This window comes from Miscanthus floridulus, chromosome 15, assembly GCF_019320115.1.
Source record: "Miscanthus floridulus cultivar M001 chromosome 15, ASM1932011v1, whole genome shotgun sequence".
NCBI lineage: Eukaryota > Viridiplantae > Streptophyta > Magnoliopsida > Poales > Poaceae > Miscanthus > Miscanthus floridulus.
In genome coordinates, this window is record NC_089594.1 from 75555296 (window position 1) to 75578792 (window position 23497).

Consider the following 23497-nt stretch of genomic DNA (forward strand, 5'->3'; position numbering starts at 1 on the left):
CCTAAAAGAACCGGTTTGAATATGATAAAATAGAATTCGCCTTCGCTGCTTCCCCACTCAAAAAGAATAAAAGATTCTCATATTTCTAAGAAAAAAATATAAACAAGTAAAATAAACGCATGGACCCTATATTTTTTTTGTCATGGGTACTTCATTACATGACATAGATTTCCTGGAGTTCCAACAGTATTTTACTAAATAATTTACAAATTTCATCCGGGTGGACGGATCGTGACAAACACAACTAGATCTGCCCCTGCTTTTTATTCTTTCCATGTGTTGGTTAGACTAAGGTAACTGATTACATCCACAAAACTCTCTATTTTATTACCATCAAGCAACTACATGACACACTTCTTCGTGGGATACCATACATAGAGTTTTGGACCCGCAAGCTAATCCTAAGCGAGAGTTGCATTGGCTCCAATCAGTTGTGATGGCTGCAGCTGTGTTGCAACTGCAACTACGATACACCGTTTGCCGTGCAGCTATTGTTGCAATTTGTTCGACAGTGGCAGTTGCATTCTAGCCCGCAGCCAGCTCTACCCAGCAGGCTGATTATTTTTGGGACCTTCGAATGCTCTAGAATTTTATTCTTTCTAGAAAGACTGGAGTATATCATATCATATATCATCTATATCTATATAAGAACTTTAAATTTGAGGCCTTTCACAGCACCGCGTACTGTTCACACGGCGATTACGGAGACCAAAAACACTGTAGATTAACAGTACCGGGTACCGGATGAACAGTATGAACCCGATAATTCCCCCCAAGGAACAGTGCCAGCCCGATAAAAAAAATTTCATTTTTTTCCCACGCAAAGCGTGGGGATATGGAACAGTAAGTGGCCGTTATGGCACAGTATATACCCGTTACGTCTTTTTCCCCTTTTTTTTCTCGCCCTCCTTCCCACGCGCAGCGTGTACGCGCCCGTTATGACGCAGTACACACCCGTTATGTCTTTTTTTTCCTTTTTTTCCTACCCTCCTTTCCACGCGCAGCGTGGGGGCTCACGCTAGTTATATATAAACATGTAGTTCCTCTATCTCGGGATGATAAACATATTTATATAGGGAAAAGTCAACTTTTACAAACTTTGTTCAAGAACTATTCAAATTCTGTACAATTTTAGGACAAAAAACTTGTAACATTAGATTTGTATTCAAAGTGCCTCTGAGATGATATTAGTTTTTTTTAAATAACATACTATATAAGAGAATTAAGAGTCAAAATAGGTTTTTGCTTGACTTTTATACCTAATTAAAATACACTTATCATTTTAGGACAAAGAGAGGATATGATATGTAAGGAAGCCAAAAACTCACTGAAATCCATCATTCATGAGTTGATCGATACAAATTAGAGTTGGTCCTAGGTACTTGCTTATTGTTTATATTAATTATTTGTTCAAATGTCACAGCAGAATAGGCCAACCGTTAATCATTATGCTCCCTGGAAAAAAAAAGTGATGGAAGTACAGAAGACACATAGGTGTAAAAGAAGACTTTTTGGCCCTGTTCGCGTGCCCTTAAACCTGGCTTAATCCGTTTCTTTTTTTCATCCAGAACATGTTTTTCTCTTACAAATTCCTCCAGCATTTCTCCAAACCATCCAAATTCCTCCAGAATTCCTCCAAGCGTATCAAATGTTTGGTCAGACCGTCAGACATAAGCAGCTGTCGATGTATCCAACGTTCCAACCCTCCCCTCCTCTGGCACTGGCCAGATGTGCATGCTGCTAGGATGTTCCAATCGATTTTGTTTCCGTTTTAGCTTATCAGTGTCTTAATCATTCTTAGCCAGATAATAGTGACAGCCGACAGATGGCAAGTTAGCCTGTTCTGTCGCTCAATAATGAGAGCCTTGATAAAGAAAGAAATCAAGGCATTTAAAAAAAAAAAAGAAGCAGAAGCAGCTGTATTTTGTAAAACATTAAGTGCAGCTGTATTTCAAATGACTTCCTGAAATTGTATGACTCGTGCCAAACTCGCAGGTGGCAAATAGAATTTTTTATAAAAAAAATATAAATAATAATATAAAATTCCCTCCATCCGAAAAACAATACAATTCTAGCAGGGGGTTTAGTATCTAAGTTCAATCAATTATAGATAAAAAATATTAATATTTATGATATTAAATAAATATCATTAGATTAATTACAAAATGTATTTTCATAATAAATTATTTTGGAGCCGTAAATGTAAATAGTATTCACTCAAAATTTAGTCAAATGTGGATCACTTTTTACTGGTACGCGACTCGTAGTTGTATTCTTTTCTGGACAGAAGGAGTATAAGGAAAAAAAAGTAGCTTGCCATTATGTCATGTCCTTGCTTGGACGTCAGACAGTAGTGTACAATGCTGGGCCATTGCTTGAAGCTAAATCCCATCCTTGACCTCCAGACAGTAGTGTACGATGTCTGTCACTTTAATTGCAGTTCATGAGACATAATCTTGCAACAAGATCACCCACCTTAAATTCCCTGTACGAAATTTTTAGATCTCCCTGTATAGATAAGTACCATGTTCGCTTGTTGGTTTCAGCCAGCCCAAACTAGCCAACCAACAGTGTTTATTTCTCACAATAAACCAGCACCAGCCAGCCTAAACCAGCCCAGAAACCAACCAGCGAACAGGCCGAAGACAAGAACTTCTTAAGTGTGGTTGACCATGCAATAAATCGTCGGTTGGTGACACATTTTTGTCCAGTGAGCTGCTCCACTCCAATAATGCTACCTTGTGCGTGATTATGTCCGGATCACTCCTTCGTAAGCGTCAGCTAACGTGTTCAATTGTCAACCTCTTGTTAGAAGCATTGAAAGCTAAGAAGAACAAACATGAGACTGGAAATGCTAATAAACTATTTCCTGCCTACTTTTGTTCTCTTGGGCCCTCCTGAATTTTCTTGACAAAAATATGACAAACCTTCTTCCAAAAAAAAGAGGACCTCAATAAGTACAAAGTTTTCGTAAGAGCATTCATTCATCTTCTAGATCACCTCTCGAGATTGAAGAGTGGCACAGATTGATGGGGAAATCATTAACACAGAATGCTTTACACAAGAGCAATAGTACATGGGGTGGCAAATCACACACCAACAACAGCTTTGCACCTTTCCTTCTGGAATGCCTACACCTAGAAAAAACCCAAATGGTCCTACGTAGCTTGCAGCGGTCAGTACGGACCTCCTCCCTCTGAAACTGGAATGCTACTTTTTTTTTGTCAACAAAAGAGGTGATGTTGATATTTCAGAAAAGCAAAAAGCAACATACACAGGGCAGGCAAGTCATGGCAAGTGAACTTGTGCACGCTAAAAGCCAACCCTGCCATCCTAATCCACCCTTTTACAGCAATGCGTGGTTGTTCACTTCCTTTTGTCAATCTTTGCTTTCAACCCTTCAGACTCACCGGCAAAGCTCACCGGTCGCTATCGGACGCCGCATTTTCCTTCCTGCACCATCTTTCAGTCATAATACATGCCACAGCTCACAAGAAAGATGAACAACTTGGCAGCAGTCCCCACTATAGCATCTGTAACAGCGTGTAGCTCAAGAAGAGGGGCCAAGCAGCTCATCAGATTCTCAAATGGATCCATGTTCATCGCTGCTGCATTCAAAAATCAAAGGCGTGGGATTCTAACATGACCAGCTAGGTCATCCTTCAGAAAAGGCCTGGCCCCGGTGCTTCCTGAATGGAGCGACAGTTTACTGATCTTCTAGGTCTGGGCAGGTTGTGCTGGCAACTGGTTATGATTGTGCTCGCCTTCGTATGTCACGATTAGCATCGCTGGGTCGTCTACGCATCGCTCAACGTGCTTCCTTGCCGGGCAGCCCCTGACGCTGCTGCATTTGTAGTAACCCCTGCATTGGATTGAAGTCAAAGAGAACATCAGAATATGTGAAATGGGGGGAACAATCAGCCCCATGTGCTTGCCTTCATGGTATAGCTACATTTTCCTATCATCGAGGGCAGACATTAAAGCTTGATATGGGGTAGGGGAATGAACGCAATCAAGATTAGCAGCCTGTTCGGCAGGCCGTAAACGATCGTATACGATTGTGGATTATAAGCTGAACAGTATTTTTCTCTCACACTAAACCAGCCAAACCAGCCAGCAGTAAATAATTCACGATCCAGCCCAGCCAACCTGAACAGGCTGTAGGATGTAGATAGCCTAACATGGCATTCAAATGCATGTAGCAATAATAATTTACCTACTTTAGGTCCCCATGATATATCATTGCTTTCTCAGTAAATTGGCACAAAAAGAGTTGAACCCTGAGATTATCCACTAACTAAATATTTAATTGTGCTAGCTACTGAGTTATCAATAGGCCTTAGTTGCAGAAGGACTTGGGAGGAAGGAAAAGGTAAAGTGGAGAGGAGGATCAACCAACAATTATTCTACAGATAAAGGGGCAGCCTGAGAGCCTGATGCAGATATGCCACCTCTCATGGTGCAACAAGGGGAATAATGCATCAATCATGATGACTGAAAAGGATTTGATACACATTTTCATGTTAGTTGAATATTTCTTGTTCAGTTCATATCATACCTCGGGTGGGGGGAACCCTTAATTGGCTTTTGCCCGTACTTCCGCCACGAGTACTCATCAGGAGGTATATCAGCGATTTTGTTGCTAATGGCTGGCACTTTAATCGACCTCTTAATCCGCAGTTTCCTGTCAAACAGAGCAGCACGATTCAAGGGAGTCAATATTGCACCCAACAAGACATAACAACAAGCATAAGAATGGCTTCAAGAACACAACTCACCTTCTCTTTGAGCAATGGCACCTGCCGGAAGTGGCACACTTGCCTCTTCCATCCTCCCCTCTACCCGTGCACCGCCGTTTGGGTGGTGCGCGGTGGGCATCTGCTGGGTCGCTCGCGACCGGGGTGCCAACCAAATGGAACGGCCGCTTCCCCTCCAAGCTAGCCACGCTCCCATCCATACTCAAGGACGACATGAACGATCTCGTGGACGACATCATGCCCGCAGCGCCACCACTGGGGCTAGGGCTCTCGAACTTGAGGCTGATCACACTGTTGCTCCTCTTGAACATCTCGGCCTGCAGCTTCTGCCGCGACGGCTGCTGGTGGAACGGGTACCTATGCGCAACATTCCCAATCTGGAACTGCACAGACAGCGGCTGGACCAGCTTGGGGGCTCCGAATGGATGAGGGCTGCCACTCTTGCTGCTGGAGCAGGCCAAATCCAGCCCTCGCGAGTCTGGCACACCGTTGAGCCGAGCGCGCATTTGCGCGTAGCTAGCCGATGGAGATGGAGACGGAGCCGCCGCAGCAGCAGCAGCAGCGCTGGGCATCATCTCCAGCGGGTTGCCGCCGCCGGTCCACAAGGGGCTCTTCTGGTTGACGAGCCCCAGAGGCCGGACTCGTCTGGAGAACCTGCCTCTAGCATGGCCGCAGCCGCCGCCACTGCCACTGCCACTGCCACTGCCGAGGAGGGCGGCTACTTTCCTGAACTTGGCGCAGGCTTCGGCCGTCTCTGAAGCTATGCTCTTGAGCAGGGCAGGTTCCTGCTGCTGCGAGAGCAGGGCCAGCACTCGGTGGCAGCTCTCCACCGCGGCCCTGTTGGCCACCTCCACCTCCTCCATGGCTGGAAGCCGACCTTGAATGGAGACAGCCGCGGCCGCCGAGTGCGCAAAGAAAGGATTGTTCTTTCGTTCAGCCACGAGCTCCTCTTCTTCCACCTCGGACGGACCTCAAGCTCCTCGCAACGCTCACGGGCAGCAGCGTCTGCACATCAGAATCAGAGAGCCGCACGAATTAAGCAGATCTCCCGGGAATCTCAAAAGGCTCGGACGCAAACTGCGCAGGAACGAAAGAAACGGCCCATCAGGATTCAGGAGGGGTGGATTATTCAAATCCTCGGCTCAGGGAAAGAGCACGGGACCGGATTGCGCACCTGGACTGGAGGAGGGAACACGGCGCAGCGCGAGGCTCCGGCACGGACAGGGCCGCGGCGGGCCAAGAACGCGCCGAACGAATCCGCCCGCACCAGAACCACGGGGGGGGGGGGGGGGGGGGGGGGGGCGGTGTTTGGGGGCTACGGCCGGCAGAAGCGGCGGCGGCACGGTCCAGCAGGGGATCGAGGAGGGAGGAGAGCAGGGGGGAGAGAGAGAGGAATGGGGGGAGCGCGCGGCGGAGGTATATGAGGGGCTAATTTGCCGGATCCGGAGGGGTGTTTTCGGGAAAGCGTCGCTTTCGCTTTCGGTTGGGAATCGGAGTCAACATGTCAAAGACAGCGGTCAGTAGGGTACACAGCTTGAAAAAGAATACTACCCAAACCATCCAAATTCTAAGTTTTTTCACTCTCTCTCTATCACATTAATTTTTAGCCGCTTACATGGAGTATTAAATGTAGGTAAAAAAAATAACTAATTACACAGTTTAGTTGGAAATCACGAGATGAATCTTTTGAGCTTAGTTGGTCCATGATTGGACAATATTTACCAAATAAGATGAAAGTGATACTATTCATCGGGTTTAAAAAAAATTTGCAGAACACGGCCCTACTATGAAATGGTGACTTTGGTCTCATATGCATTAATTAATTAATTAATAATAGATGGGACTTTTAATTATGGAGTAATAAAATATGTGTATTTTCAGATCAGATTAAGATTAGAAAAAGAGAGGTAGCAAGAGGAACACCGCTGTGGGACCACCCTTTGTGGGGTCAGTTGAGGGGCGCACCACAACCGCTGCGAGGAAAAGTAAAAAAAAATGTTTATTTCACCTTCTCCGATTTCGTGAATTCCATTAACCTCTCCTCAGCATATTCGATCGGTCGTATTTGGCTTACAGGGCCTGTTTGTTTCTGGGAGTCGTGGCCGTATTGAGTGAACACAGCTTCGAGGCTGCGTTCGTGATTTCCCAACGTCCAGTTCAACTTTTCGCGTTTCGTGTCGCGGGCGGCCGGCCAACGCGCGTCGGACACGGAGCGTTTGGCGGGCTGTTTTCGCGTTTGCCGCTCAAACGCGCCGCAGACGCGGAAACAAACAGGCCCATAAGTCATAGCTTATCAGTCAACGAACAGTATTTTTCTCTCACACCAAACCAGCCAACAGTACTTTTAGTCATGACTTATCAGCTAAACAAGTCCAAACGAATAGAGCACCTGACTGAAACACTGTTTCTTAGCCTCCTCTAACTTTGAAAATTGTTTGAATTGTTCATTGGACAGTTTTGGATGTAGTGTTATGTCAACCGCTCTACATGATACTATGTTAACCACGAAGGAGGTAAATTGAACTTCATCAATGGTTCATGAGTCAATTAAACTTTATTAAAAAAAACTATAGAACAAGGTTTTCTATAAGGCAACCAAAAAATTTCTAAAAAGTTTTGAAATTAAAAATCCTAAAATCTTAGAAATATCATAGAATAAGTGCTTTTCCTAAAGAAATGATGGTTTCATTTTTTTTCTAACATCATGCTTTATATTATAGTGCCTTGATTGGATTATTTGAATCTTATACTGTCTTCTTCTGATGTTTATTTGTTAGTATATATACTCACATTATCTATTACGACCTAGACCACATAGAAGTTTAGTTGATTTCGATTGACAACATATGTACTACATAACCACCTTATACTCAACCCTATTCATTACTCCCCCGTCCTAAAACAAGGGCAGTCCCAATACATAGTTTCTAGATGTAGTTTCCAAGAGTAATAAATTTTAGTTTAGACCTTACCTCTCCCATGTATAGTTTCTACAAGGGAAAATTAGCTTAGTACCATTAAAAGATTCAATCTTTAGAAAAATACCATTAAAAGATTCAACTATAGAAAAATACCATTGAAAGATTTCTCCGTCGTAGGCTTCTAGCACATCTGTTAACTCAACGTTAACTCCTACTGAAAGGTTCATTTGAGCAGCCTTTCACACCCGATTCATTTCAGCAAACATGTAAAAAAAAGCAAACACTGAGTAGCCCTCCAGACCTGACTGCAGCATATATGTTGTTGCCTTGCCTAAACCCACAGGATATAACACTCATCAAGGTAGAAATTTCAGCATGATTTCTTTAGAAGTTCTAGCAAGGTTTGTTCAGAAATTACACACATATATATAAGACCACAATTCACACACTACAGCATGGTTTCTCTAGAAATTTCTCACAGAAATTTCAGCATGGTTTCTCTAAAAGTTTCAGCAAGGTTTGTCCAGAAATTACACACATATATATAAGACCACAATTCACACACTACAGTACTAATATAGCTAATTCATCTACTCAATGATGAGCCTCCGATTGATTCCACCAGGTGAGATTGCAGCCATCCTTCTAGTTGTTACACCTGGGCTAGTCGGAGAAATGGATGACATCCTTCTAGTTGTTACACCCGGGCTTGAATGAGGCATTGGAGAGGGTTCAACAGCTGCTTTAGATGTCCTAGCATCAGTTGTGGAGGCTCCAATAGATTCAGAGTTGTTTATCCTACATTTGAAAATTTGGATTGGTAAAACTACTTTTTGAGCACGTAAAAGAAACAAAATATTATATTACCTTTGTTTTTTCCCTTTTTTTGGACGAGGTGGTGGAAGTTCTTGTTCTAATTCAGCTTGAGTAGCATTACAACCCTTCTCTATATGTTCAAATTGAAAACACCTTTTGCATTGGTATGGTCCTCTTTTTCCTGGCTCTCCTCTAGCCTTTACTCTTTGTTTTCTTGGTCTACCAGCAGCCCTTTGTAGTGGTGGAGGAATCATTTCAAAACCAAGATTAACCTTTGGCCATTGAGACTTGTCATTCATAGGAGCGATTTGGAATTGGTAAGCCATCTTGAATCTATCCACAGAATAGTAATCATGTACAAAGTCCTCAATGTTTAGTTGCCGCACTTTCCCAAATAAGTACATAGCATGAGTGCATGGTTTTCCAGACACCTCCCATTGCCCACAGCCACATTCTCTTTTCGAAAGGTCAACCGCATACTTCCAAGTTTTTCCTTCCTTCGTTGTTCCTAAAATTTTTGCTGACATTAGACCACTTTTGTTGATATCATATTGTAGCCCTCGACTCTTCATGTTCAGCTCATGTATCACACTAGGGAGGATGTGCCCTTGAAGTCTGACGGCTATCTCTTGCCTTGTGTAGATTTTCTCCATGATCTTCTCTCTGATCTTATCCATCAGATCAACAACTGGAAGGTCTTTATAATCCTTAATCCAATTATTGAAACATTCAGATATGTTATTGTTAACATAATCAACTTTACATTCTTTGGAGAATTTAGATCTACTCCATATCAGCTTGTGATGGTTGTCTAAAAAGGTAATTGCTTTAGGACATTCAGTTCCAATTTTCTCCAACAATGCAGCATGCCTTCGAGCTGTACATGCCCATGCAAGAGGCCACATGTATTTCAACACCTCACCTCTGAATTTCTTCCTAAAATTAGCCATTAGGTGCCTAAAGCACTCGCGGTGCTCTGCATCACCTTTGAAGACTTTGTTGACACCATATGCTAATCCTTTCCACGCATCAGTATGGATTGTCAACCCAGGTGGAGTATCAATTGCTTTCTTCAGGTTTGCCATGAACCATGCCCAGTTGGCATTTGTTTCCTTATCAAAAATCCCATACGCAACTGGATACATCCAGTTGTGTTCATCAATTGCAGTTGCTGCAGCCAATTGTCCATTATATTTTCCAGTCAAGTGAGTAGAATCAACACCAAGATATGGCCGACACCCTGACAAAAAACCATCAACACATGCTCTAATGCACACAAACATCCTTGAGAAATGTATTTTGCCTTTGATCTTCTTGCAATCAATCTCAACAATGCTACCCGGGCATGTTTCTTCTAGAGCTGCTTTGAATCTCCATAACATTATGAAACTCTCCTCCCAAGTGCCATGAATATCATCCATTGATGATTTTTCCCAAACCACACTTTAAAATATGACAACTCAATATTGTAATGCTTTTCCAATCTTCTTTGTAACTTCTTTGCGCTAAGAGTGGGATCTTCTTCAATAATTTGTTTTGCTCTTTGAGATATCCAGGCTGTAGAAGCTTGATGGCCTTTCACCGTTTCTGAACTAGGACAAGTGTGATCATCCAATTTTGAGAGTTTGACCACCTGCAAATAAATTTGATTATAAGCTACAACTTGCAAAAAAAGTATCATTGTACAACGAATATTTGATTATAAGCTACAGCTTGCAAAAAATGTATCATTGTACAACGAATATTTGATTATAAGCTATAAAGAAAGAATAATAACCATGAATGTGTCACCACCATGAAGTCTCTTTGCAAAAATTCTCCAATCACAGCTGTACCTCTCTTTGTCACTATGTTCAACCCTAGTACCAAACTCATTTTTTATGGCATATGTCCTCAAGGTCATGATGAACTCGTCCTTGTCTCCAAATGTATCTCCTTCATTAATGATCGGATTCTCTTTGTCATATGTTGCAAAAGGTGCAGCATAATCATCTAGCATAGTAGCCTCATCATCATGAACACATTCAGAATCAAAGTCCAGAATAGGCCTTGCCCTCTTTCTTTTCTGCACCTCTACTTTAATATTTTCTGTTGGCTGTGCATCATTAACTGCAGCATCAACTGGTTTTAAGTATCTCCACTCTTCATCTACTCCGGTTGGCTCATCCCCATTAGGGTCACACCCAACAGTCATGAAGTGCTCCTTCTCCTCCTCTTCAGGCATTGATGGCCCTGCTATGGTTTCTCCATATTGTGGTATTTCTGCCCATTCAAATCCCTCAAATTCCATCTTCTTCTCAACAACTGGCACTTCATTAGGCATGCCCTCACAATCCATGTTCACTGCAGGAGGCATGTCATCCCCCTCCACACGATTGCCCACTATCATCATAAATTCCACCTCCACACGATTGCCCACTATCATCATAAATTCCACCAATTGAGATGCCCTTAGCAAGCTGTGAAGCTGACCATCTGAAATTAATTTGTCTGTCCAATGTATCCCTTTTACAACCCAGAAATTTGCCTGCTGGTTGCTGTCCCATGTAAAGTGCGAAGCAATATCCTTCTCTAAATTAATGACTGAATATTTTTCTGAATCAACAACCCAGCTTACATCTCTGCCCCTATTGTAGACCTTTTTATCATGTACAATACTAAAGTATGAGTTCACTGTGACCTCTATTCTACAAGCATTCTTTGGATCAATCCTGTGAAATGCAGCCCGAAACACATAGAACAAAGGGAAAACAGTAAGGCCCAATTTCACAAAAATAAATCAGGTCCTCATTCAGTACGTTTAGATAGCTATGTCCACCCTAAAAAAACCAGCAAAATAGATACACATTGGAAGAATGTAGAATGTGTCCAAGGAGATTACCCTTCTAGTATTTTAGTAGCATCCATCTTCAATCAAATCCCTAATCCCTTGTCACAGCACTACAAAATTCCCAATACCTAGGGTTCAGACCATGAGAAGAGGACAAAAAGAATGGAGAACAAGAAAAGTAGGGAAGAAGAGGGGCTCACCATGGAGGATAGGCCTGTGAAGTCACTACCACTGCTGTCGTCGCCGAGGGGAGGAGCACCATCGCCGAGGGGAAGACCGCCGCTGCGAGAGAAAGAGCGCCGCTCGAGGTCGCGCTCAGGTCCGAGACCTTCTCAGGCTGCGTGCGTTTTTGCTGTTGGCTCTGTTCTTTTTTTATTTTTCCCTTCAGCTAACGTGCAGTAAACGGGGATGGTAAAAGATATAACGGAGAAAGCTTTCCATGGTACTTTTCTGCAGTTGAATCTTTCAGTGGTAGTTTTCTAAAGATTGGATCTTTTAATGGTACTGAGCTAATTTTCCCTTTCTACAAGTCTGTAAAAATTAATGATCACATGTATTTTTTACAAATAGAGCTTGATCTGTTGTAGCAAGGATATATGTAGTAGTTATGTGTCCAGAAATCAATCTCCAATACACATAGCAGGGAACCAAGCTACCTTCAGGAACAGAGACCATTGCAGCGACGAGGTCATGCATGCTGCATTTTTCGGTGGCGTTAGATATCCTCAACCTTCCCCGCTATAGGATTGATGAGCAGCAGAGTCATGGGGTTCATAAACTCAAACAAATCGAATAAAAAAAATGCACAAATCAAATCGAATCAGCATACTAGACTCTCTGCAATTAGGGCCGGCTGCACACCTCGACCATGGCGTCGTACATGCAGACCGCAGAGGGGCGGCGGTGGCCTCTTCGTGGTGGTCTGTGGCCAAGTTGAGCTAGTGAGGTCAGGCGTAGTTAGGCGGCCTTGGCTGCCGGAGGGGCGAACACGGGCAGCGTCGGCAAGGCGGTGGCCATCTGTCCACATCTGTCTGATCTAGTTAAACGGGAGAAGGAACAGGGGGAGACAAATTTCGTTGAGCAGATCCTGGGAGAAGCGCGCGCACGGGGGCCGCTTGGGAGGAGAAGCGCGTGAAGGTTTGGCACGATGGCGGTGGCGTACTGGATCCGGAGGAGGGGTGATCACTACTACAAAAATCAATTTGCGCAGCGTGGCCAAAATAGGCTCCATGGCGGGCACCTCTTTTGCCCGCCTCGGTTAACCGGTGGCCGGCCACCGAGGCGCCCGCTGCAGGAAAAGAGTTTACCGCGGCGGGCCACCTTACTTGTCCGCCACAGAAAATCATTATTTACCATGGCGGGCGGTATGAATCGCCCGCCGCGGTTAATACGATTTACCGTGCCGGGCTCTTTAAACTGCCCGCCGCGGTAAAGAGTTGCTTTACCGAGGCGGACGCTTTATCTTGCCCGCCGCGGTAAAGCCTGTACGAATACACAGCACCACCCCTTCATCTTCTCCACGGGTCTTCCTCTCTCAAACTCATGGGGGGAGGCTTTGCCCTAAAATTTGAGGAAACTTTTGATTTGAGTTGAAGGGCTTGGATTTGAGGGAGGAGGACATCATAAGAGGTTCATAAAGGCTCTCCATCTCTCCTTCCATCCTCCCTCTCTATTTCCATCACCTAGAGTTCTCTCTAGATCTAGATCTAGATCTAGATCAATTTTAATGAAAAAAATAATGTCATGTATTTCTTTAACTTTAGATTCATCATAGATGCATGCTTCATCTTTCACATCATCATTTCCTCTCTTTTTCATGATTTTGGATGTAAAAATCATCAATTTCTCCTAATTCTTCTTTATTTAATGTTGATTGTGACGGATAATGTTCGCAGGTATGATGGATAGGTCGGAATGGATGTACCGGATCGATAGAGTGAATGATCCGCGGTACCTCTTTGAATTAAGGAAGTTTATTGCTGCTGGTAAAGCTCACCGTAAGAGACTGAAGCGGATGACAACCATATGTCCATGTTCTCGTTGCAAGAACCTGAAAGCCCACCGAGACAGTGAGGTGCAAACTCATTTGATCATGTATGGTTTCGTCGAGGGCTACACAGTCTAGACATTTCACGGTGAAAGAGTTGGTGCGAGTGGCAGTGCATCTGGAGTGAGCTCTTCGACGTCGACGACGACAACACCACCGGTGAATAAAGATCCTTTAGGAGCACCCGACTCCTCATCATCTTCAGCAGCAGTTGCGCCAGCCGATAGTGACAACAGTTATCGTGATTACATCACGGTGGATGATCTAATGCAAGACATGGCCGATGAAGCCAGCGACAGTGGGGATGGTCAGGATACTGTGAGCCAACCCGAGGATGTGCAGCTTGTTGAAGATCTAGTCAAACACTTCGATGAAGACGACGTTGTGTTGGGTTGCCCAAAGTGGTTGGAGAATTTCAGAGAGTTGAAGCAAGTGGTAGTTGATCCTCTCTATAAGGACGGCGGCGATTGTCCGAAGGAGTGCACGGCGCTCCGTTTTAACCTCCATATGTTGATGTTGAAGGCTCATCATGGTTGGTCTGACACTAGCTTCAATGAGTTGTTAAGCTACCTTGCCACCACGTACCCAATGGCTAACAAGGTGCCCGCCAATACTTATTGGGCCAAGAAGCTGATCTGGCCAGTGGCGATGAAGCTTAGAAAGTTTGATGCATGCCCTAACCACTGCATCCTGTATCGGGGCAATGAGTATGAGAATTTGACGAGTTGTCCGCACTGCGGCTTTAGTCGGTACAAGAAAAATGCTGGTTGTCGCGTGGATGCAGAAGACGAGGGAGGCTTGCGGGGTGGTCGGAAGAAGAATAAGAAGGGGGCAAAGAAGAGCAGTGCGGCCAAACAGATCTCGGCTCAGCAGGACAATGAAGAAGAGGGTTACACGCACAGGAAAAGTCCAGCACTGTCGGTGTGGTACCTGCCCATGACCGATCGCCTATGTGCAATATTCGGGAACCCGGACAATGCCAAGCTCATGTCCTGGCATGCATCAGCTGACCACCTGAAAGACGATGGCAAGCTACGGCACCCATCCGATGGCAAGCAGTGGAAGGATTTTGACGAGGCCTACCCGGAGTTTGGCAAGGAGCCCAGGCATGTTAGGTTCGCACTGAGTACCGATGGGATGAACCCGTTCGGTGAGCTTAGTAGCTCGCACAACACTTGGCCTATCGTGCTCACCATGTACAACCTACCTCCCCATCTATGTTAGAAGCATAGGTACCTTATGCTGACCATGCTTATCTTCGGACCGAAGCAGCCCGGCAACGATATAGATGTGTTCCTAGAGCCGTTCATGGAGGAAATGAAGATACTATTTGATGTTGGGGTCCAGATGGTGGATGCATCCCGCAAGGAGAAGTTCACACTAAAAGCAATCATCTTTGTCACCATCACCGATTACCCCGGTCTCTTCTCACTGTCGAGGCAGATCAAAGGGAAGACCGGCTGCGTAATTTGCATCGACGGGACCTTCTACACTTACCTTAAGGGATCCAATAAGATGGTGTACATGTGGCACAGATGGTTCCTCACCAAAAATCATAGGTATAGAAGAAGTATTATGAACAAATACTTTGACAATCAGGACAAGCCGCAACGTGATCAACCGACGCAGACTAGTTGGGGGACAAAGGTGTATGAGATGGTCAAGGACATGGATCAGGTGGAGTTTGGAAAGAAGAAGAAGCCACCTGAAGAGGGGCCCAAGCAGACAAGGAAGCGAAAGCGGGACCAGACGGAGGAAGTCCCCGCCGCCGTTCCTTTCAAGAAGTCAATTTTCTTCAATTACCTGTCATATTGGAAAACACTGAATACACCCCATGCCGTCGACTGCATGCACCTAGAGAAAAATGTCTTTGAAAGCACGATCGGTGTCCTGCTGGACATCAAGGGCAAGACAAAGGATGGTATCAAGTCACAAACGGATCTTGTTAATCTAGGCATCAGGCCGGACCTTCACCCGGGACCGCCTTAGAACGGTAAAGTCAATATCCTAGGTGCGGCCTGCAACCTAACACAAGATGAGAGGATGACTTTTCTTAAGTTGCTTAGGGGTATCAAGGTGCCAACTGGTTTCTCTTCCAACATCAAGAGCCTGGTCTCCATGAAAGACCTCATAATGATCGGCTACAACTCACACGACTACCATGTCATGCTGACGGTGTTCCTACCAATTGTGATTAGGGCTATCCGTCCAGAGTATGTGAAGATGGTCATCACACGGATGTCATACTTCTTTAACCACATCACCCAGAAGGTCATTGATAAGGCTGAGGTGCCTGCCCTGAAGGAGTTCATTGCGGAGACCCTTTGCCAGCTCAAGATGTGATTTCCACCATCTTACTTTGATATTATGCCACACCTAATGATGCATATGGTCGATCAGATCCATCAACTAGGCCCCGTGTACCTACACCAGATGTGGACGTACGAGCGGTTCATGTCCACCCTCAATAGATACGTCCATAACTACGCTTTCCCAGAGGGCTCTATGATCGAGGCATACACAATGGAGGAGGCCGTGAACTGGTGTATGAGGTACATAAAAGATGGGAGGGTGATTGGGCTGCCTGTCCATCACCACGAAGGCAAAACCTCAGGGATGGGGTGCACAGGCCAAAAAGTATGCACTGATGTGGTAAACCGAATGGTGCAAGAAGCTCATTATAGCATCCTTCATCAGTTAGTGAGCATGGAGAAATACATTGAAAAGCACCTGGAAGAGATCCGCGCCGCTAATGACGGATAGTGCATGGAGGCATGGGTCCAGAACCATCACAAGAGCAATTTCATAGAGTGGCTCAAAGAGCAACACATACCCCTTGAAGGATGCCCTAATGAAGATACGGAGACCATTAAGAGGCTTGTGTTAGGCCCATCCAGCCAAATCACCACGTGGCAAGGGTATGACATCTAGGGCTATAGGTTCCACACGAAAGACAAGGACAAGAAGAGCTTGGCATAGAACTGCGGTGTTCGATACGAGGGCGAAGAAGAGTCCATAGGCCAGAGGAGGCAATACTATGGGCAAGTTGAAGAAATATGGGAACTTGACTATGGCCAAAACCTATGCATAACCATCTTCCATTGCCAGTGGGTCAAACCGAATGTGGTTGCAGTGGACAGTTATGGGCTAACCACCATGGACCTCAAAAGTATCGGCTACAAAGATGACCCGTGGGTACTAGCAACCAATGTCGCGCAAGTGGCCTACTATATATATGCAGAGGACCCAAAAAGGCATGTGGTTGTGTCTGGAAAGCAGCGGATTGTGGGAGCTGATGGGGTGCAGAGTCCCGAACAATACAACAACTACGCAGAGCTCGAGCTTTTTACCGATCATCCAAAGAAGATCAAGGCCATCGAGGATTGATTCAACAAGTCTAGGATGATGCCATGGGCCCGCCCTAACGGTGAGAAGAGGACGGTGAAAGCACCTGCACCAAAAATGATATATGTATCCCAGAGACATATATGTAATAATATAGCTCGATCTATTGAAGACAAGTTTTGTAACTTATTATTAATATCATGGAACCATACTACTCTACTAGTACTACTGAATCTACTACTACTACTATACAATACTACTCTACTAGTACTACTCAACCTACTGCTACTATCTATTGTACTAATACTACTCTCTACTACTCACATGTACTCTACTATTACACAGCACTACTCTACTACTACTACTACTACTACTACACAACAAATGCAAAATGCAAAAATAAGTTTTAGATTGATAATAAATATCAGTGTTAGATTGAATGAGGAAATGCAAAAATATTAACCGTGGCAGGCATGTAACAGCACCCGCCGCAGTTAATAGATTAATCGTGGCGGGCAGTCTAAGGTGCCCGCTGCAGTAAACATTTACCGCGGCGGGTGGCTTATATTGCCCACCATGGTTAATCAGTGGCTATATATGTGACCCCCACCCCCATCCTCCTCCCCTGTGCCCGTGCCCCGCCCCCATCCTCCTCTCCCCGGAACCCTTGCTCCGGCCGCCGAGCTCCTCCGCGCTGGGCCCCGTCCCTGGAACCCTAGCGCCGGCCACCGAGCTCCTCCATGGCCACCGCACGCGCCCCTTGCCCCCGTCCTCCTCCCCTATGCCCGTGCCCCACCCCCGTCCTCCTCTCCCCGGAACCCTTGCTCCGGCCACCGAGCTCCTCCACACTGGGCCTCGTCCCTAGAACCCTAGCGCCGGCCACCGAGCTCCTCCGCGGTCACCGGCCACACACCGAGCCCCGTCCTCCTCCTCAGTCACCATCCCCGTCCTCCTCCCCGGTCACTGTCCACACGCCGGGCCCCGTCCTCGGAGCACAGATGGGCTCTAACCGCTGCCTCCTCACTTGGAACCTGCTGCGCCTAGGCCGAGGTAAGAACTACATTCCAGCAAACTAAATTCTACTCTGCTTGCTTGTTTCTTGCAAATGATCCCTTCTGGAGAAGTTTATCTGGTAGTAGTACCTTGGTTCTGTAATTACATGCTTTGAATCTCAACAGCATTGCCATAGCTTGTTTTATTTTCCTTTTTATCAGATATTTGTAATGTAAACTATGGGTCTCCACTATGGACATCTCAACAGAGTGAAAAGTCTAAAAATATGATGTGTAGCTACAGTTACATCTTCTATAATTCATTTATATTTGAATATTGATATGGCCATGGTAAGAATTAATTATACAGGGTTCAAAGAACTAGTCAAAATTGTACAGGATATAGTAAACTCCTTTTGGAATGGATAGCTAAAAATTGTACAGGATATACTACACTTGGTGAATTTTGAACTGCTATACTACTGATCTATGATGCTTTTGGTGAACCGTAGCATTTGAATTCAATTCTTTTTGCTGCCTATGATGCCGAACCGTAGCATTTGAATTCAATTCTTTTTGCTGCCTATGATGCCAAAGAAATTTGTGACAAAATTATGAGCATATGCCACTACCTATGATGCACCTTGCCTTTAAACTGATCAATGCTAAATTTGTGAGAATTTTGAGATGAATTGGTCACTTTGCTGCAATTTTGCCAAATTTGATATAATTTTGGTGGTGGTGCTACCTATTTCTCTACTTAATCTATTCCTATACTGCCTGCTACTACTGTCCTCCTATACTACTCCTATACTACTGCTATACTACTGTTGTATACTACTACTAGTATACTACTTTCTAGTAGTATACTACTACTACTGCCTACTACTTTCTAGTAGTATACTACTACTAGTATACTACTACTACTGCCTACTACTACTCCCTCCTCCTCTACTCCTTCCTCCTCTACTGCCTACTCCTCTACTATGCTCTTGCTGACTAAATTGAGCAGTTCCTCTACTACTCTTACTCTTACTGACTAAATTTGATTGAGCTATGATGGGGGTTTATTGCTGCCTATGTTGCCAAACAAACTTTTGAGCTGTACAGCTCTTACTCTACTCTACTCTACTCTCACCTCCTCTAGTCTTCTACTCTATCTTGATGGCCGAAGGACTTAGCCCTTTGGGGCCAAATTTTGAAACTATCTTGATGGCTTTTGTTTGGTATTTGCAATGATGATTCTTTTCACACTTCTAAGCTAAGGCAGTGGCATATGCAATGATGTGAACCCTTTTATGTTGAGGCAGCGGCGATGATGATCGAGTGCCCCCGCTAAACTAGGATGGCTTGTATACCAGATACAAGCAACCAGTTTAAAAGCTATGTGATGACAATGGGGCAAATCTAAGCCAACTACTACTACTTTACTGCTCTAGTACTACTCTACTTTAGTACTCTAGTACTACTCTACTTTACTACTCTATAACTATGTCTATACAACTGAAATATGTATTCATTGTAGCTTTCCAATGGCGGAGGAACCGATAAGCGAATGGCGTGACCCTACCCCTAGTGCATCATCATCAACTAGCCTCGAGAGCCAAGTGTCCGTGACCCCGAGGCCAACAAAGAAACATCTTATAGAGGATGAAGATGATCCGACCTACCAACTGAGGGACAACAAAGTTGAAAGTGCGTGGTCTCCAAACCCTGAACAGATGCCGGTGGTGCCTCGAGAATTGAATTTCAAGGAGGAACAAGTCAGGGACAAAGAACCCCACGCTCCATCTCCAACCACTTCAGGCAAGTCTAGGGGTCAAAGGACAAAGCTAAGAAGGGGGAACATGGGAGGCACCGGAGGGAAACCCACGACGAAGTCCATGAGATCCATGAGGTGGGACCAGAGGGAAACCCGTTGTCGCCACCCACGGTCCTTGCCAAGTTTAGCAACCAAGTGGGATGTATAGTCAAGGACAAGGTGGAGATCACTTGGGAGGAGTGGAACAATGTCCCGGTCGACTACAAGACACATATCTGGGGTGAGGTGACGAGGAGCTTCCATTATCCTGAGGATGCCGATCTGAACAAGTGCAGGGAGTGGGTCATGCACGTGGCAAGAAGAGCCTTTAGAAACTTCAAGTCCATGCTAACCAGGTACTACCTAAAGCTAGGCAAGTCACCCTATGTCAAATACACTATGGTGAAGGAACATCACTGGGAAGAGTTTTGCAAACAAAGAACAACAGAAGAAGCAAAGGCAAAGAGCGCCAAGTTCAGCGCACTCATGAAGAACCTGCACCCCCACCACTTGGGCATGACTGGGTTTGCTGGTAAGAGGCCCCAGTGGCCGGAGGAAGAAAGGGCTAGAGCTACCGCCGGGCTTCCCGATCTATACAACGGTGTAGACTTGAGGGCTAAGGACTTCATCTATGCCCGCAAGCCGAAGAAGCTCAAGGAGGGCACGAGCAAGTTCAATGAGCCCAAGTTTGAGGAGGTGGAGAGGGCTATCATCGAGGCCACTAAATCCAAGGATAGCTTCGAGGTTCGCAGGGGCCAGGACTTGCTGACCCTGGCGTTGGGAACCCCTAAGCACCATGGCCGCGTCCGTGGCATGTCATCAAAGATGAGCTAGAATTCAGTGGAGTCATGGCAATCCAACGCTGCCACATACCGGTCAAGGCAGAGGTACAAGGAGGGCATCTTTAAGAAGGGCTATGATCAAGGCATGGCCGAAATGATCAGCCGATCCATAAAAGAAGCCTTCACGAGCAATGACCCAGATATGGTGTCGATGAGGTCACAGATGCTTCGCTAGGCTGGCGTGGCTATGCCTCAAGTTCCACAAGGGCAGACACAAGGGCAGCCACTACCGATGATCGAGGATCGCCCAAGGCACCCCGTCGACGACATCCGGGAACCCATGCACGTCCACCTCATGATCCCATTCGGCAGGGTGAAAAAGTTGACCGTGGGTGAGGGTTACATGCACCCCAAAGAAGATATCAAAGATTTCAACCAAGACTAGATCCCTGCCAACTATGCTACCGTGATACTTACATGGTATGCGACCGAATATGAAGAATTTGAAATGGAATATCCAACTGCAGAAGGGGTAACGATCCTTGGAGCTACCTTGGGTTCCGAAGTCCTATGGAACAAGGATGACATAGAGATCATTCTCTCGACGCTGACTTCTATGCTGACGGCGACACCAGCATCACAACCATCCATTGCTGGATCTTGTCCCCCCGATGATCTAGATCACGGTGACGGCGATGACGAAGGCAATGGCAGGGATGACAAGGGAAGGAACTCACCCCGAGGCATAAGCCCTCACCCTCGTTCTCCTCCTCCAACAACAAGTCCACCTCCACCTCCCGGTAGTCCGTCTAAGGGCATGAGCAAAGGACCAGGAGGCACAAGCCCTCACCCTCGTTCTCCTCCTCCAACAACAAGTCCACCTCCACCTCCCACTAGTCCGTCTAAGGGCACGAGCAAAGGACCAGGAGGCACAAGCCCTACCCTCGTTCTCCTTCTCCAACAACAAGTCCACCTCCACCTCCTGACAGTCCGTCTAAGGGCACGAGCAAAGGACCGAGAGGCATGGAGGAACTGGGGGCAAAGACACCACCTGCTGCCATTGCGAGCACAAGCCACTGTCCTCCACCGCCGCTGAAGACTAAAGGCGACCAAGGGCAGCTCACATACTCACTTGAGTTCAAAAGGTATGGTAGCGGCGAGCATAATTTGCTAATAACTTTTCTTTGCCATAATATGGTACTAACATTTCTATCCTAGGCCGAGATCACCATTCCATCTATTTCCTGAATCGGATGACTGCCCTGGCCATTACGAGCATGGGAAGTTCATGATAACTAAGGCCCAACTCGTCGGCGAGGAAAGGTGGGAGACAAGGAGGTTTCATCTCTGGTACATGGAAGCGACAAAAGCTGGCCTGCATGGTTTTCTAGTCAAGGTTGTGGCGGAGTACTTCCACTTGCCCATCAACGATGTAGAACTCCCCGTGGACTTCCACGACATGTACAGACTATTGTGAGAACAAGACCTTGACATCGCCCAAGTCACCTTGTTCTCTATGTAAGTGATGAATTACGAGTTTCACATATCACCTGCCTTTGAATCGGTCAAGACTACTTATATATGCCACGATGGTTTGCCCTTGCAGATTGATGGCCTATATATCTAAGGAACTAAAACTTGATGTTATCTATCTATCTCCAATGCATATTGCTCAAAGAATCATCATTGGTTACCACCTAGATGACAATCATCCAACCATGAAAGACTTGACCAAGCGACAGAAAGAGGCGCACAGGAAGAAACTGATGGACAATGAGAAGTTGAACATTTCAAGGTACATACTAGGAGCAATGAAGAAGATCAGGGGAAATGGGTGTATCCTAGCTACCTACCACTTTGGGTAAGTCGAAGACATGCCTGTAGAGATAAGTGGGTAGCTAGCTAGAATTATTATTTCTCGTCGTAACCTGTATTTTGTTTCAATGGCGCAGCCAAGGCCTCGAGGGTCACTGGGTTGTATTTATCATCTACCCTTAGGATGGTAGGGCCTGCGTATTTGATTCATTGACAGTGCCAAACTTAAAAGGGTACAAGGCCTTTGAAGATTGCCTCAGAGTGTAAGTGACTGAACTGTCTTCTCATATGCGTTCTAATGCCCTGTCTAATACTAGTACATTTCGTATAGCGCTTATAAGGAGTACGTGAAGGATCCTGAATGCTATGATTGAAGAACAGAGAAATTTAAGGCTAAGCATAAGAACCGCATCAAAATCAGACGCAACTTTTCGGTAAGTATTTGAAAGGTTTAATTGTGCTTTCCGTTCATATGCGTTCTAATGCCTGTGTTGTAATGCTTGTGTATCGATCATGCAGTGTGCCAAACAACCGGTAGGATCACAAACCTGTGGCTTCTACGCCTGTGAGTTCCTGAGGGTGTGCAAGCAGTACAACAGCAGTTGGAGGGTGCTCAAGAATGGATTGAACTGGTCGAGAGACGTGCAGAGCACTCAACACAGCTTCAAGCAGACAAAGGCGGACATATGTAAGTTTGTCTTAGACAAATGCGTGCTTGAAGGGGGCACATTCTTCAATGAGAATAGCCCGCTAGCGATTTTACCGGAGTACGAGAGGATGAGGAAATGACCCACGATGATGCGTCCCTAGGATTACACCTTAGCGCATGTATAACGACTTTAATATGTAAATGTAATGAATTAACGATGACAAGAACGACTAAGTGAATGTATATATATGTATATTATCTCATGTGTAATGCCTGCATACTTTTTAAGTTTAATCTGTGAAATCTGGATGTGATTGGAATTTGAATTTATATGCCTGCTGTATTTTATTTGAATTTATATGCCTGCTGTATTTTTTAATTCAGAAAATAATTTACCGAGGCGGACAAATAATAAAGCCCGCCACGGCTAATGAACATAACCGCGGCGGGCCACAAAAGGTGTCCGCCGCGGTAAAATAATTTACCGCGGCGGGCGGTGTAACGTGCCCGCCATGGTAAAAGTATATTTACCGCAGCGGGCACGTTACACCGTCCGCCGCGGTAAATCAGTTAACCGCGGCGGGCAAAGCCGCCCGCCGTGGTTAAGCCATGATTTACCGTGGCCTCTAGGCCGCGGCAGATGGCTTTGCCCGCCGCGGGAAATCGAGAACGCCCGCCTCCAGTAAAGTTTGTGTAGTAGTGGATGGAAACGAGTCGTGTCTCCCCAACGCCGTTTCCGTGG

At 45.5% G+C, this 23497-nt stretch overlaps 1 protein-coding gene across 2 annotated transcripts; it reads right to left on the reverse strand.

Annotated features, from left to right (window-relative positions):
- Positions 1–2954: 2954 nt before the first annotated feature.
- On the reverse strand, positions 2955–6059 carry LOC136507882 (protein WRKY1-like). 2 transcript variants are annotated; one of them, XM_066502477.1, is made up of 4 exons: positions 5932–6059; positions 4779–5834; positions 4559–4684; positions 2955–3862 (listed from the first exon to the last, which is right to left on the reverse strand). In XM_066502477.1, the coding sequence occupies exons 2-4, from the start codon at positions 5618–5620 to the stop codon at positions 3718–3720; spliced, it is 1113 nt and encodes a 370-aa protein (XP_066358574.1). In that variant the 5' UTR covers positions 5621–5834; positions 5932–6059; the 3' UTR covers positions 2955–3717. The 2 variants fall into 2 exon arrangements, with proteins under 2 accessions (XP_066358574.1, XP_066358575.1); XM_066502478.1 differs by having other exon boundaries at positions 4779–5762; positions 5932–6049.
- Positions 6060–23497: the final 17438 nt, after the last annotated feature.

Bases quoted from the DNA above. Each gene is read 5' to 3' on its own strand.
- LOC136507882 (XM_066502477.1), bottom strand. From the start codon at position 5,620: ATGGAGGAGGTGGAGGTGGCCAACAGGGCCGCGGTGGAGAGCTGCCAC. The intron at 4,685-4,778 runs GTGAGTTGTGTT...TCTGTTTGACAG, and splicing joins TGCCATTGCTCAAAGAGAAG to GAAACTGCGGATTAAGAGGT. The intron at 3,863-4,558 runs GTATGATATGAA...AATCCAATGCAG, and splicing joins AAGGGTTCCCCCCACCCGAG to GGGTTACTACAAATGCAGCA.